The sequence below is a fragment of the Anser anser genome (assembly GCF_964211835.1).
Source record: "Anser anser genome assembly, chromosome: 3".
NCBI classification, from domain to species: Eukaryota; Metazoa; Chordata; class Aves; order Anseriformes; family Anatidae; genus Anser; species Anser anser.
In genome coordinates this window covers 25,646,948-25,659,549 of record NC_139722.1, presented here as the reverse complement: position 1 = coordinate 25,659,549, position 12,602 = coordinate 25,646,948, and the positions used below count along the sequence as shown (strand labels likewise).

At 38.2% G+C, this 12,602-nt stretch overlaps 1 protein-coding gene across 4 annotated transcripts in view; it reads right to left on the bottom strand.

Moving 5' to 3' along the window:
- MLIP (muscular LMNA interacting protein) overlaps nt 1-12,602 on the bottom strand; it is a 113,877-nt gene that overhangs the window by 49,887 nt on the left and 51,388 nt on the right. For 2 of the 4 annotated variants that reach the window (XM_083829219.1, XM_083829220.1), the window contains 2 exons: nt 5,789-7,429; nt 479-550 (listed from right to left, as the gene is read on the bottom strand). The exons of 1 other annotated variant lie outside the window; for it this stretch is intronic. In XM_083829219.1, the coding sequence (XP_083685345.1) occupies nt 479-550; nt 5,789-7,429 (1,713 nt within the window). The remainder of the gene's footprint in view (nt 1-478; nt 551-5,788; nt 7,430-12,602) is intronic. One more of the 4 variants, XM_083829221.1, reaches the window with a different exon arrangement.

Below are 12,602 nucleotides of genomic sequence, written 5' to 3'. Positions count from 1 at the left end.
AATATATTTGTGGCATGTTTTGTGTTACTAAGGGACATCGTTTAGTGAAGGGACTCTGTAGCTCAGGTTGATGGTTGGACTGTAATTGAGGACATTTCCTGGTGTTGTTGAATTTACTAGTGTAAGCATAGCCATTGAAGAATCTTTAACTGGCCAAGACCTACTGATGGGTAGGTCCTAAAATAGCAGAGCTCCAGAGACTGTCAAACAGCAAAACAGACTTTGAGACATTGTCATAAATCATGATTCCTTTAGGACATGTTTTTTTACAGTATTTTTTTTAACAGAAATTCAGGTTAATGAAGCCTTTGATCCTCAGTACAGTGTAGCTGACCCTGAAAAACTGCTGGAATTATAATCCTGAGCAGCTAGTTCACAGAGTTTATGTGCTGTAATATCACCAACGGAAATGTCAGAATATGTACATAAAGTTGAACACTCTCAAATGCAATTCCCACATCTTTGATCAAACACTAACCTTCTGTTCCATAAGTAATGTGTTTGTAGGTATTGCTGCAAATGCCTTGTAGCTTGTCTTGATCTTGTACTGCTAAAAGGGCAAACCAGAAAGCAGGAAGAGACGTAAAGAAGGGTAAAAGGGAGAGAGGGACAAAGAGACAAGAAAGGAGAAAGGTACGACAATGAAAGATGATTTTAATTGTCTCACAGACATGTTACAACAATACAAGGCTTACATAGTACTTATGAAAGCTAATTCTTAAAGAAAATCTAGTGGTTCTGCTTAGATTTTAAAGGACATACATCTTTTGCATTTAAGAATGAGATAGAAATACATGAACATTCTATACCTGCAGCTTATAAATTCTAAAGTGATTTTGGCCACTTTCTACTTACTACTATCCTTAAATTGATATCAGAAGAGGCTGTGAGTTTATTCCAAGTTAGTTTGTGATTTGAAATGATAATGCAAAGCTATTTCTGCCATAACATGCACCTTAAGAACTGCTGCTGTGTTGTGTGATCCTGGACCACTAAGTCACAGGGATTTCTGTGATTGGCTTTGATGAGACTGAATAAGATCCTTAAATGCTGAATTACTTGTGAAAGTGGGTAGATCACTTAAGTCAGATGACACTACTTTTCACCTCCTTTACGAGTAACTTTAACACCCACACATTTCAAAACAAGTAGAGGAACTTTTGCACTCTAACCAGGTATATGGAACTGACGATCTACAGCATAAAAAGTACATGACATGGGGTACAAAAAAATCCTAAGATCAAGCTTAAAAATTATTATTTTTAATAATTTATATTTTAGACTATATTAGCTTGCCAAAATGTTTTAACCCTTTAGAAACCATACTTTCTATATTTTCTTGGTAGTTATGGAGACTAAATTCAGTTATTTTTAAATGAACAATGAGATTCTTCTATACTTACATAAGTTCAAGAGCTAGGACTCTTAATCACATGGCTGCTGGAATATTTTTGGGGGGAGTAAACAATTAAAAAGGGATTCACAACATTTTTCCTTTTCAACATCATACTAATTTAAAGAAACATTCACAAATTCAGACAATAATAGATTTTTAAGTTATTAGTTGAATATTTTTGTGATATTTAACCAGACACAAAGTTAACTGTTCATCAGCTAAGTTTTTTTAATGTACTGTTGCCTGAGCACTGGACGCTAGTCCTTATGAAAAAATGGTCTGGAAAACATCCTGTATTTTGGGTTATACGTTTGTCATTTTTTTTCCTGTTTTTATCTCTAATAAAACCCTCAACAATTACAGAGGGGCCAGAAATTTAATTCAGATAAGAGAAACTTATATCACACTTGAACCTCCCTTTAAACATTTTAGGACATCACCTTTTAATTCTTTTCATACATAATGTTATTTTTTCTTCAGATTTACTCATATTTATTTCTAGTCAGAACACGGAGACTGCCAGGCATTGAAGAAGTCAATAATCACATATACTGAGTGAATATGCTGTCAAAGCAGATCAATGCAGTGCCAGAAATGCTTTTTCACCTTTTTTATTTTTTAATTTATATGAGATTTAGCCATTCTAACTTGGATGTCTGCCATTTAGGTGCTTCAGTCAGAACTAAACCCACTTGTAGTCATGGACATTTCTACAGGATAATTCATCGCATCCTCAAATAAGTACCTACAAAGTTAAAGTAAAATCATCCTGTAGGTACAGCATCTTCTCTCCATTGACTATAATAGAATTGCTTAAGTTTTGTTTGGATATCTAGCTTTCAAATATCAAAAGTCATGCGAGTTAAATACTGCCCTTTGAATGTTTAGATAGAAACACTCTGCTATAAATTATTATAGATACTTATATATATATAAATATTTATGTATATACAACATCTGTCTATATAAAGATAAGATTTTCAACATAAGATACTATACACTGAAGTAAGATGGAAGGTCAATATTCCAAATATTAACGTTGGCTTAACCACAAATTGTATCCTTGTTTACTTGTAATTGATATTCAATCAATGAAATGATTTAATTGAACATGTAAATGAATTGCAATTTCCCAAGCCCAAGTATTTTTACATATCTGGTGAGTATACTATAACTACTTTGAGGTTAGTCATACTTCTGTATAAACTAAACAAAAACATATCAGACTGTTAAAATATAAGGGTTTCTTATATAATCAATTCTACTTTAATGTGCTTTACCTCTGCCAGGTACTGTAGAACATGTGAGCAATGTGAAATTGTCAAAATCGTGTTGTTTAAATGAATGGGAAATCTTTAATTCCATTTCTTCTCTTAGGAACATGTTTCTTGACACACTAGTTTGCATTACTTAAAATTATTGTTCAATGTCTAAATAAATTTAGTAATCTGGTTCTTAGGAATATATTAGTATTTTTGAACAGCCATAGACACTCATGTCTGCTGGCCTGCACCATGGTCCGGTCAAAAGAAAACCGACTCCATTATCACCACTCGGGTGAGTATCAGCCTGGGGAGTTTTTCAGAAAATCTGCTTGCCTTGCTCAAACAATCATCTAGGGCACACACAGGGCATTGCAAAGTGTGCTAGACATGTACCTATAAAGGCTTAGAATCAGAAACTAACCATGGTAGTGTGGAGCTCCTCATGAGTAATCTTTCCTGCTTTGTGGTAGGTTTTGCAGCTGTGCTGAGCTCCGTGTTGCTAGAGTTAGTTTGATCCCCAGCTGTTTTGGGTAGATCTACATGCATTCCTGTGCTATATTCAAACAGGAAAAAATCAAAGAATATGTAGGAATGACACACCATTAAATCACTGCAAAGAGTTTTCAAACAACAGCCAGCAGTTTTTATGCTAATCTCTTCTTGCAGAATCAGCAATTTTATCTGTCTCCAATCCATCCTACTGTTCATTTTGCTATAATGCCACCAGGATACTATTAAAATGTCTCCACAGTCCAGGGAGAGGATTTTTATTTCAAGTGGTCACCCACTGTTCAACACTTCACACTGTTCTGTGAATTTGATTATGTTCATATTCACTTTTCTGAACAGTCATATTTTGAAAACATTGGCAAACATAAACATAAATATATAAAGCATGGGAAAGCATATGCATTTATATATAAAAATGCAAATACTTAAACAAGTTCATAGGCTATTCTTTGACTTCCATTAATTGGTACATGAGTAGACATAGACAGATAAAAGCTCTCCATGAAAGAATCCTTTTTGCATAAGTGCTTTGATATCATGTTAATGAAACAGTTTAATGTGCATGATGAAAAGTACATCTGATGTCAAAGTTCTATTTTAAAATGTGCTGGTTTAATAACTATTGAAGCAATATTAAGGTTGCAAAATTACACATGCCAAAGTCAAGCAGCTCTGCAGTTCTCCCTTGATTCTCACTTAGAAAATTCACACATGCAAAAATTTTGTTGTGCACCAACAGTCATATGTCGTGCATCATACGGAGTTCTTTGTCCAGTCCTCGAGTTGAACTGATTGGTACTAAAGAGACCTATATGCTGCTTAAAATGGTGGTGTTCTCTCTCCTCAATCTTTTCCTTTTTTTCCCCTGGAAATATACTGAGATTTGAGGCTGGAGTGGGTCTGGTACCATTCACAGATGAGCAAAGCAGAAGTCTGTTGAGCTATTTCAAAAACTAAGTATGGAGATAGGTGAGAGCAGGAGGAAGGGATGGCATTGAATGCATACTATTGTTAGCTGTAAATGAAGATTCAGCCTCATATTTTAAAGCCAGAAGATGACTTTCCTGTCCTGAACTTCTAGCTGCATTTGATTTAGAGATTTCAGACTGTTCACATCCTGGTGGAGCCACCTTTGTCTGCATGATTAAAAATTGCACCAGTCTAACCGCCCAAGCCTGTTATAGTGGACACTCTCCGATGCTCCATAGGGTGGTTGGACAGTTTCAGAAGTTCTATTGCATCACAACAGCAAAATTAGCAGGAAAAGGGACAGTTGGAACGACTGAAAGGATGAAATAGCCTCTGTAAATATAACACAGACAATAGTTATGTGTCACAAGCAGAGAATTTCCTTACCACCAGAGATTGCACCAACAGTAGCAGACACCACAAATGCTTTGCAATCTGCAGGCTCAGTCGTGCCTTCCAGATTTTTCTCGAGGGTCTTTTATCTTGAAATTTCTACAATTTTATTTCTCTTTTTATTTCATTAATTGGTCCTGACAGGGCGTAGTGACACTGTACAGCTGTGCTTGAAACAATAGTTCCTTTGGGGTTGTTTGGTTTTTAAAGGAACCATTCATGACAATTGTTACTCTGTGCTGATTTAAACCTCTCATTTTCAATTAACATTTTCCATGTAGTTCAGGTCACCCCTGCCATGGCCAAGCTGTTAGGAACACATCTGACACAACTTGATCTGGCAGACCAGGCTGTAATTTTGTGCTGCGAACAAATAAATCAATAAACTGTGATGGCCTTTCTGCGATGGGCAGCAAACTTCAGCTGCCGGAGGAGAGCCTAGACATCAGCAAAGGAAGCACGGAGTGAAAAGATAAAATAAAAGAGGCTGGAAAGCCTCTGATGCCTCTTCTGCAGCTCTGATGTCTTCTGCCACCAGCTCTCCCCTTGTGCAAGGCAGTTGCTTTTCTTTTCCCAGGCACCTATCTGCTGCATATCTTTTGATCTGCTTTCCTTTCCTTCCCCTTCCCATTCTTGAGATTTATCTTTAGGTTTAAAGGGAGACTGGTTCCCAAGACCTCCTGCAGCAATTGCCATCGTTGCTTATTCTCACTCTGCTGGGACTCTCCCGCCTCTGGGTGAATGACAAACAGCAGGAGTACAACTGATCTGTCAAGTGCAAGACTTTCATATTTGCAGTAGTACATATTGTAGGAAGCTTTTTTTTTTTTCTTTTTTTTGCCCTCTATCTAGCATAATAAAATTAGAAGTACCAGAGGGAAAGAAAGGGAAGAAACAGGGAACTGTCCTTGTCTTCCCTCTCTGGCTCTTGGCTCAGGTCTCTGCTCAGTTGAACTTAGCAGATCAGAGCCACTGGACACTAACAAATCCAGTTTGTCCAAATCTCCTCCCGTCCATCAATAAAATATTTAATTTGTATGCTAAAGGATTCTTACAGCACCCTCTCCATAATACAAAACATGTTGCTAGCAATTTGAAATGGTAGGATTTAGTTGTCATTATCTTCACTATCAACACAATAACCATTCCTTCATCTTCCCCAGCTCATTCATTTTACTAGCATTGTGCAACATAGATGTGTTTTTTTCCTGCAGGGACAAAGAACTATTAGAAAATAAGCATGCACCAAGAGTACCTTGGGTTTGATGTTTTCATGGTCAGAAGGCAGGGAAAAAGATTGAGGTGAAGTCAGCTCTCTGGGTCTTGATGGCAGTGTGCATGGTGACTTGTCTGAGACAGGAGATCTGCACTTTAATACTGGTGAGGTGGCAGATTGCTCAGGTCTTGGAGACTGGGAATTAGACCTATAGCTTCTGTGCATCAATGAAGAATGAAGCTGCAGTGGGTGGGAATTAATATTGCAAGTTTGGGGAACCGGTGAAGTAGAATCAGGACGTGAGAGAGACCACTGCTTTGAGACACCTGAAGACGTAGGAGAGGGGGTACTCAGCTCCTGAGCAGACTTTTGAGATGAATCTGACTTAGATCTAGAAGTTGAAGTTGAAAGACTTGGGGAGGGAGATAACAGCTTTTCTCGGGTGGGGGAAAATGTGCCACTAAGTCTGGTGGGAGAAAGCAAAGGATATGACTGGCAGGTAAAGATGGGTGAGTAAGTGTGCACTCTCTGACACCTCTGAGGTCCCTGGGACCTGGAGGCAGGATAACGCAGGCCTTCAGGAGGAGGAGAGGTTGGGTGTGCAAGGGAATAATGTGCTGGGGCACTAGGAGGTACCGCCAGAGCAGGCAGCGTAGACTGCCAACCTGGAGAGGCAGTTGATTTTCTATGGGAGGAGATGGGGGGTGACTGTGGACTTCGGGAGTCTGGAGAGGGTGTTCGGACTGGAAGGTGCTTTCTAGGAGAAAGGGACCTTGCCCGAGGGGCAGGATGAGGCTTGGAGTGTAAAGGCACATGCTGAGCCCATCCTGAAGGCCAATGTTCCTCTCTGCTGGGAGAATCAGGCCTAACAGGGGGGCTTGAAATAGATTTTCTGCGGGTTGGGGGAGTCATTTTACACTTTTGATCTATTGCAAGTGTTGAGGAACAAAGGGAGCTAGGAGAAAACGTGGGGCAAGAAGCAGGGGAAAGAGGTCTCCGCTGAGAAGAGCCTGATCTCAAAATAGCAGTTAAGAGAGTTAGTCTGGTTGGCAGAGGTGATCTAACTCCCGACTTTACTAAATATCCTCTAGATGACATTTGTGTGCAAGGCTCATTTACACTACATACGGTTGAAGAGGAGCCATAAAGAGAGGGTGGAGACAAAGGTTTAGGGCTAGGAGATAATGAATGTGTAGTTATACATACAGGGAGGGGAGATAAAGCTTTCAATCTTTTGGAAGAACTGGGGGATAAAGGCTGGGATGATGATCCTTGAATTTCAGCTGAATGTGAAGGTTTGGGGAAAAGACTTGGACTCTTTGCTGGAATGGAAGATGTGGTGAAGTCTCCCATTTTGCAAACACAGACAGGGCTATGGAGACTTGGTGTTTGCAGGTTATCGTATAGTTGAGGGCTGGAGTAACAAATGTTTGATGCACAGGAGGATATTTTAGACATGGAGGGGGCTGAACTATGGGAAGCAGACTGAAAGTAGAGAGATGAATCTTGCTTAGAAGACCTGATTGCTGACTGCCAGTTGTTATGGGAGTCTTCCAGCGAAGAGGCTTGATTCTGGTTAACCACGGCACCGCACGCTACTTTCAGATTAGTTGGAGAAATTAAGTGGACAGCAGGTGGTTTAGAGGAAAGATGATCAGAGGTGGAAAGAGTAGAAATTAACTGGAGAAAAAAGAAAAACAGAAATGTTAATATAGGTGGAACCTGTGGAACTGTTAAGCATCCCACATTTCAGTCATGTGGTCGTGCATATACTGTTTCCATTAGTACTGCTCTGTGGGTTAAAAAAAACAGGGCTGTCTTAAACTTGGGTTTACAACCTAATGGATAAGGCCCTCAGGGAAGTGATGGAGTACAGACAAGTTATGTGTTACTTTACTTTTATGAGACCTCAGTTTTGCTGACATAGACAAGGTTCAAGTCTACCGATATTTTGTTTTAAGTAAAACCCAAGGCAGTTGTACCAGCAATATCTAGAACCACATGATGGTATTCTCTTGTGGAAACACAACTGAAAGTGAGAAAATTGTAGTATAGCCTCATCTCACTCTCCCAGTTCAGTGTAAAGTAGCTTTTCTGTAAATGAGATTCAACTCAAGTACTCATTTTCACATTCAATAAACAGCACCTTCTGCAACATTGTGATATCAGAACAAGAAATTTGCTCAGAAGAACTCAAATCAGAGCATTCAGTTTGTTTCTCTCTTCTTGCCTTTAATAGAGCAATGCTTGACAGTTTACAGGCATATAAGAGTCCTTATCCCCTTTTCCACAGTCTTACAATATACTAATAAAACAGTAATGAGCTCTTTCATGAGCTCCTTTTTTCTTTGGTCTATTCTAATTAGGATTTGTCAAAACTAATTAGAGCACACGAGTATATTATCAACCTTTTATACAGTTCTATGCTTTTAAAGAAAGAAATTCCCTCAAAATCTTCCAAGCTGTTATAATATCGAAGTTAAAAACTGGGGAATATGCTATTTTAATAAAACATGAGTGTAAAATACTGAGCTGTCAACCGTGAAACCAAAAGGCTACAAATTATCACCTAACTTTTGACTGAGCAGTTTGAAAGGAGGGAAATTGACTCTAATCCCCACAAATTTCATCTAAACATAGCAACAACTATATATATATTTATTTGATAACCTGAAAAGATTATGCAATTCTGTAAAACAAACTTATACTAGGTTCTACATACATGAATTCCATGTGGCTTTGGCTCAGCTTTTGAATTCTAATTTTTAATAGAAATGCCTTCCCCTTAAGAGACAGGAATTATTATAGCTTGATGTCATATAGTACTGATACATCACAAAACAAGAATATGTACGGAACAATTTTCAAGTGAGAACACGTGACAGGAGAGCAACACATATGGACTTTTAAGGGTTAAACTGTATGTGAAATAAGTATGGAATAACTACACACAGCAGAACCCTGTTAACTCTTATAACTTAAAATCTGTGAGCTCTTCCAGCTAAATGACAGCATGCAAATAACAAGCCTTAGAGCTGAAAATATTTGCTATATAAGATTTCTTCAGAAATGCCTTCATTTATAGTAATAAAAGCCAAACATCAGAATGCCTTTGCAACGACACTAACTTCTGCTTCCCTTATACATGTATTAAGGTGTCCCGTTTCAAAGTGGAAAGCCTATGTTATGCAGTGCAAATATTAGGGTATACAAAAAAATGTCTGTGACAATATTCTACTATATATTCTTCTGGATTCGGAAATCATGACTATTGTTGAAAAAGCTGCTAACAAAAATAAGAAAAAATACTGAACATTTTGTAAAATAATTTACCAATATGTAAACACTATGAAAAATTAATAGTAAATATGTCATGAAACAAAAAATTATTTAACAACTTTAAAAGCAGTGTGGTAATACATCTGACAATTTTGAGCAGCCTGCTGAATTTAATAATCAGTTCTGGAAGCTAATCAACTGTCAAAACAAAGTTGGAGAATGAAATCCCTATGTTTGAAAATGGAATAGATAAATTTCCCTTACAAAGACAATGGATTAAAAGAAAATGAGGAACTAATATGAAACTCCATAATGAAAGACCAGGATGTGCAATGACTTCTAATTAGATAAAGCTTAATAAGAAAGATTTATAAGCAGGTAGGAAAATGTTCTTGATAGCAGATGATAAATATGCTCCTAAAAGTGTGATAAAGACATTTTGCTGTAGTCTTCGTCCAGTTTGAACACCACTGAACATTTATGTGCTGAGCTAATTAAACCATCATTCAAGCCTTCTGAAAAGGTTTTGCTATTATATTACAGTGTTATCTACATTTATAGATGATCACACTCTTATTTCAGGGTCAGAGAATCACATCAAAGTTGGTTAGAAGTGATATCCTGAGATCATCAGTCCAGCCTCCTGCTCAGAGCAGGGCTCTGACCACCACCAGCCCCTCACATTAGCTGTAGCAGTTCTGCCAGGTCTCTGAAGCCCCTGACCAGGGCTGCTCCAGCATCCCCCCGGGCAGCCTGTGTCAGTGCAGCACCACCTCCCCCTGAGGAAGCTTCTCCTGATGTCCCACTGGGACCTCCCACGCTTGAATTTGTGGCCATTGCTGTCTCACCTGCCACTGCAGAACAGTTTGGCTCTGTCATCTTTGTACCTGTCCTTTGAGTAGTTGTGGGCTGCTCCCTGATGCCTCCTTGGCTGCCTTTTTGCTGGAGTAAACAAAGCCAGCTCCTTCATCCTCAGCTCTCATTGTATCCCTGCTGCCTCAGCAGCTTCATGCAGGGCCTCCAATCCCTTCTCCACATCGCTTTCAAGTTAGGTTGTGGGGAACTGCTAAACTGGGCACAGTTTACTGGTGCAGCCTCACCAGCGCCAGTAGGTGAGATATAACTTCCCTCAATCAAGGGATTTGTTTTAGTTTGGTTTGGTTTTCTCCATTCGGTTTCTCTCCTACTTTAAAACGCTTTTGTGCTTTAACTACTGTACTAGTGCGGAAGAAGTGAATGATAAAAGAGGATTTGTGTTCATTTGGTCTGTGATTCAATTGTAAGTTTTTTTTCTCTGTTCATCAGAACTTCAGATATATACTTCTGAAACTGTATTAAAAAAAAAAAAAAAGAAAAAAGTTTAAATAAGTGGCAAGGTTACCTTGGCGTGAAGGGATCAAGGAACTTGAAAAAGATTTTCATGTTGCATCGATGATGATCCCAGAAATATCAGATAGGTCTTAATCTTAGTATAGAGCCTTGCTGAGGAGACCTTCAGCATATTTGAAATCGCAGACCAGAGCTAGGTGTAAGGTAACAGGTCTTTCTGATGAGATCACATCATTTTGGAAGGGCACAAAAAATGCCATTACTGACACCAGCAAGGCCTTGAGAGATGTGTTGGTGAAACAGGAAAAGGGAAACAGTGTGACAAACATGTCTGATAGAGAACATGGCTTAATGGAGACCTGCTTCTGGGACCAGTTAACCAAGCTTTGATCTTGCTAGAATTTTACTGGAGATAGGAAAAACTAAAGTCATTTCCCTACCTCAGCCTGTGACCTGAGAACCAGAAAGAGAGAAGGAAGCACCGGAGACTGTAAAAAACTTGACATAATATCTGGAGACAGCATAGTAAATCAAATTGTGATCTGAGACCTGATTAACACAGATGCCATTCAGAACTGTCTGGTTTCTCCCAACAAGGAAGATGCATTCTTCTTGGCTATGGCAGGGGTTTAGAGGGCTCTTGACTGATTTGTCTGGAGAAGCCAAACCAGATGACATGCACCAGACAAAGGAATGTCAAGTGACTTTGACAACCTAAAAAACCCTTTTGGTTATTGATTCCCCACAGGGAGTTGAGAAGTTTCCCCAAGCTGAGCTAATGTCCCCAGGCACTCAGGGGAGCAGCCACATCCCCCTTACCCCAAAGGGTGCATTCCCAAGGACAAGAGCCAGTCTGCCTCTCTGTCACGTGGCTAGACTCTCTTTAACCAATATATATATTATTTATGCATATATATATTATGTATATATATATGTTATGTATGTATATTTAAACAGTAAACTATGAAGAAAAAGTCTCCCATCTCAAAGAACAACAGAAGCTTCAATATTTTTAATGATTTTTATTTTTTTCTTTCTTCTAAATGAAGTCAGAAATGCATGGAGCTGTAAGAGCCTTCTGGTTCAGACTGATTCCCTGTACAACACAATGGTCTTCAGTGCTGATCCTTGCTTTTCTCATTTCCAACAGGAAATTGTTTATTAAACCTAATTATGATTCTAAATGAACATAATGTTATATGTAATAACTCTTAAATGGGACATGATACTGGCTTTATAGTCATGGAACTGACAAGGTAGCCTCTGTTTAGAGTCCTTTGGACTACTCAGATAAATAATTCAGCTATATAATCTTTTGGTGATTTTCCTTCATATTTGAACTGATAGTGTGTTATTAGATAGCAAACCAGAAAGAGTGGTGCCTAAGAAAACGCTGAAGAATCAGAACATCAGTAAAATCAGCTTAGTGAAAACATCCTCTTCCTGTGAAGAGAGAGAGACAGCTAATATTTAGAAAATTAAGACCAAGGAAGTACTAAGTCTTGAAGATTTGTAACTTAAGAATAATGATGAAATATGTGTTATCCATATTATGGGTAACACACTATGTCTAGTCACATTTGGGTGAACAGTTACTAACGTTAGGCTTTAATTCCTTGTTCTATGCAACCTGTATTTTCAGTTTCTTTACCAAGCAGATCCCTGTTTACGCATCAAGTCACCAAAAATTGAAGAAGAAAACAGCCTATCATTTTTTTCTGCAATCTTACAAAAAATCCATGCAATTTTTATAGTAGCTTTTAAAGAAACCAGCCAGCTATGTCTGGCAGAATTTGCATACTTAAAGTTGCTGAAGTAAGTTTGTATTTCCCTAGGACCATTATTCTTTTACAAGCTGCTTCCCCTACACAGATTTGCCTATGCCTCTACGTCTTCCTCAGGTAAAATTCTTACTTATTCACTGAGAGTTTCCAGGAAAAAATGAATGTTTCATAATGCTGTGAAGCTCAAGCCAGAACGGATTTCTTTTTCACAATTTTCTCCATCAAAAATCAACACTGAATTTGATGGATTAAAAAAAAAAAGAAAAAAAAAAAAGAAAAAAAAGAAAGAAGAAAAAAAAGAAAAAACTCATTTTCGGAGTATCCAGTACTTTCTCTTTAACATATTGATAAAGAATTGCACTTTCAACTGTTGGAAACCCAGCTGAGGTCAAAGGAAATATCTGAATTTATTCCACAAGAGAAGGGTGTTGCTATTTTGCTAAAAGGTAAGTTTTTCCATT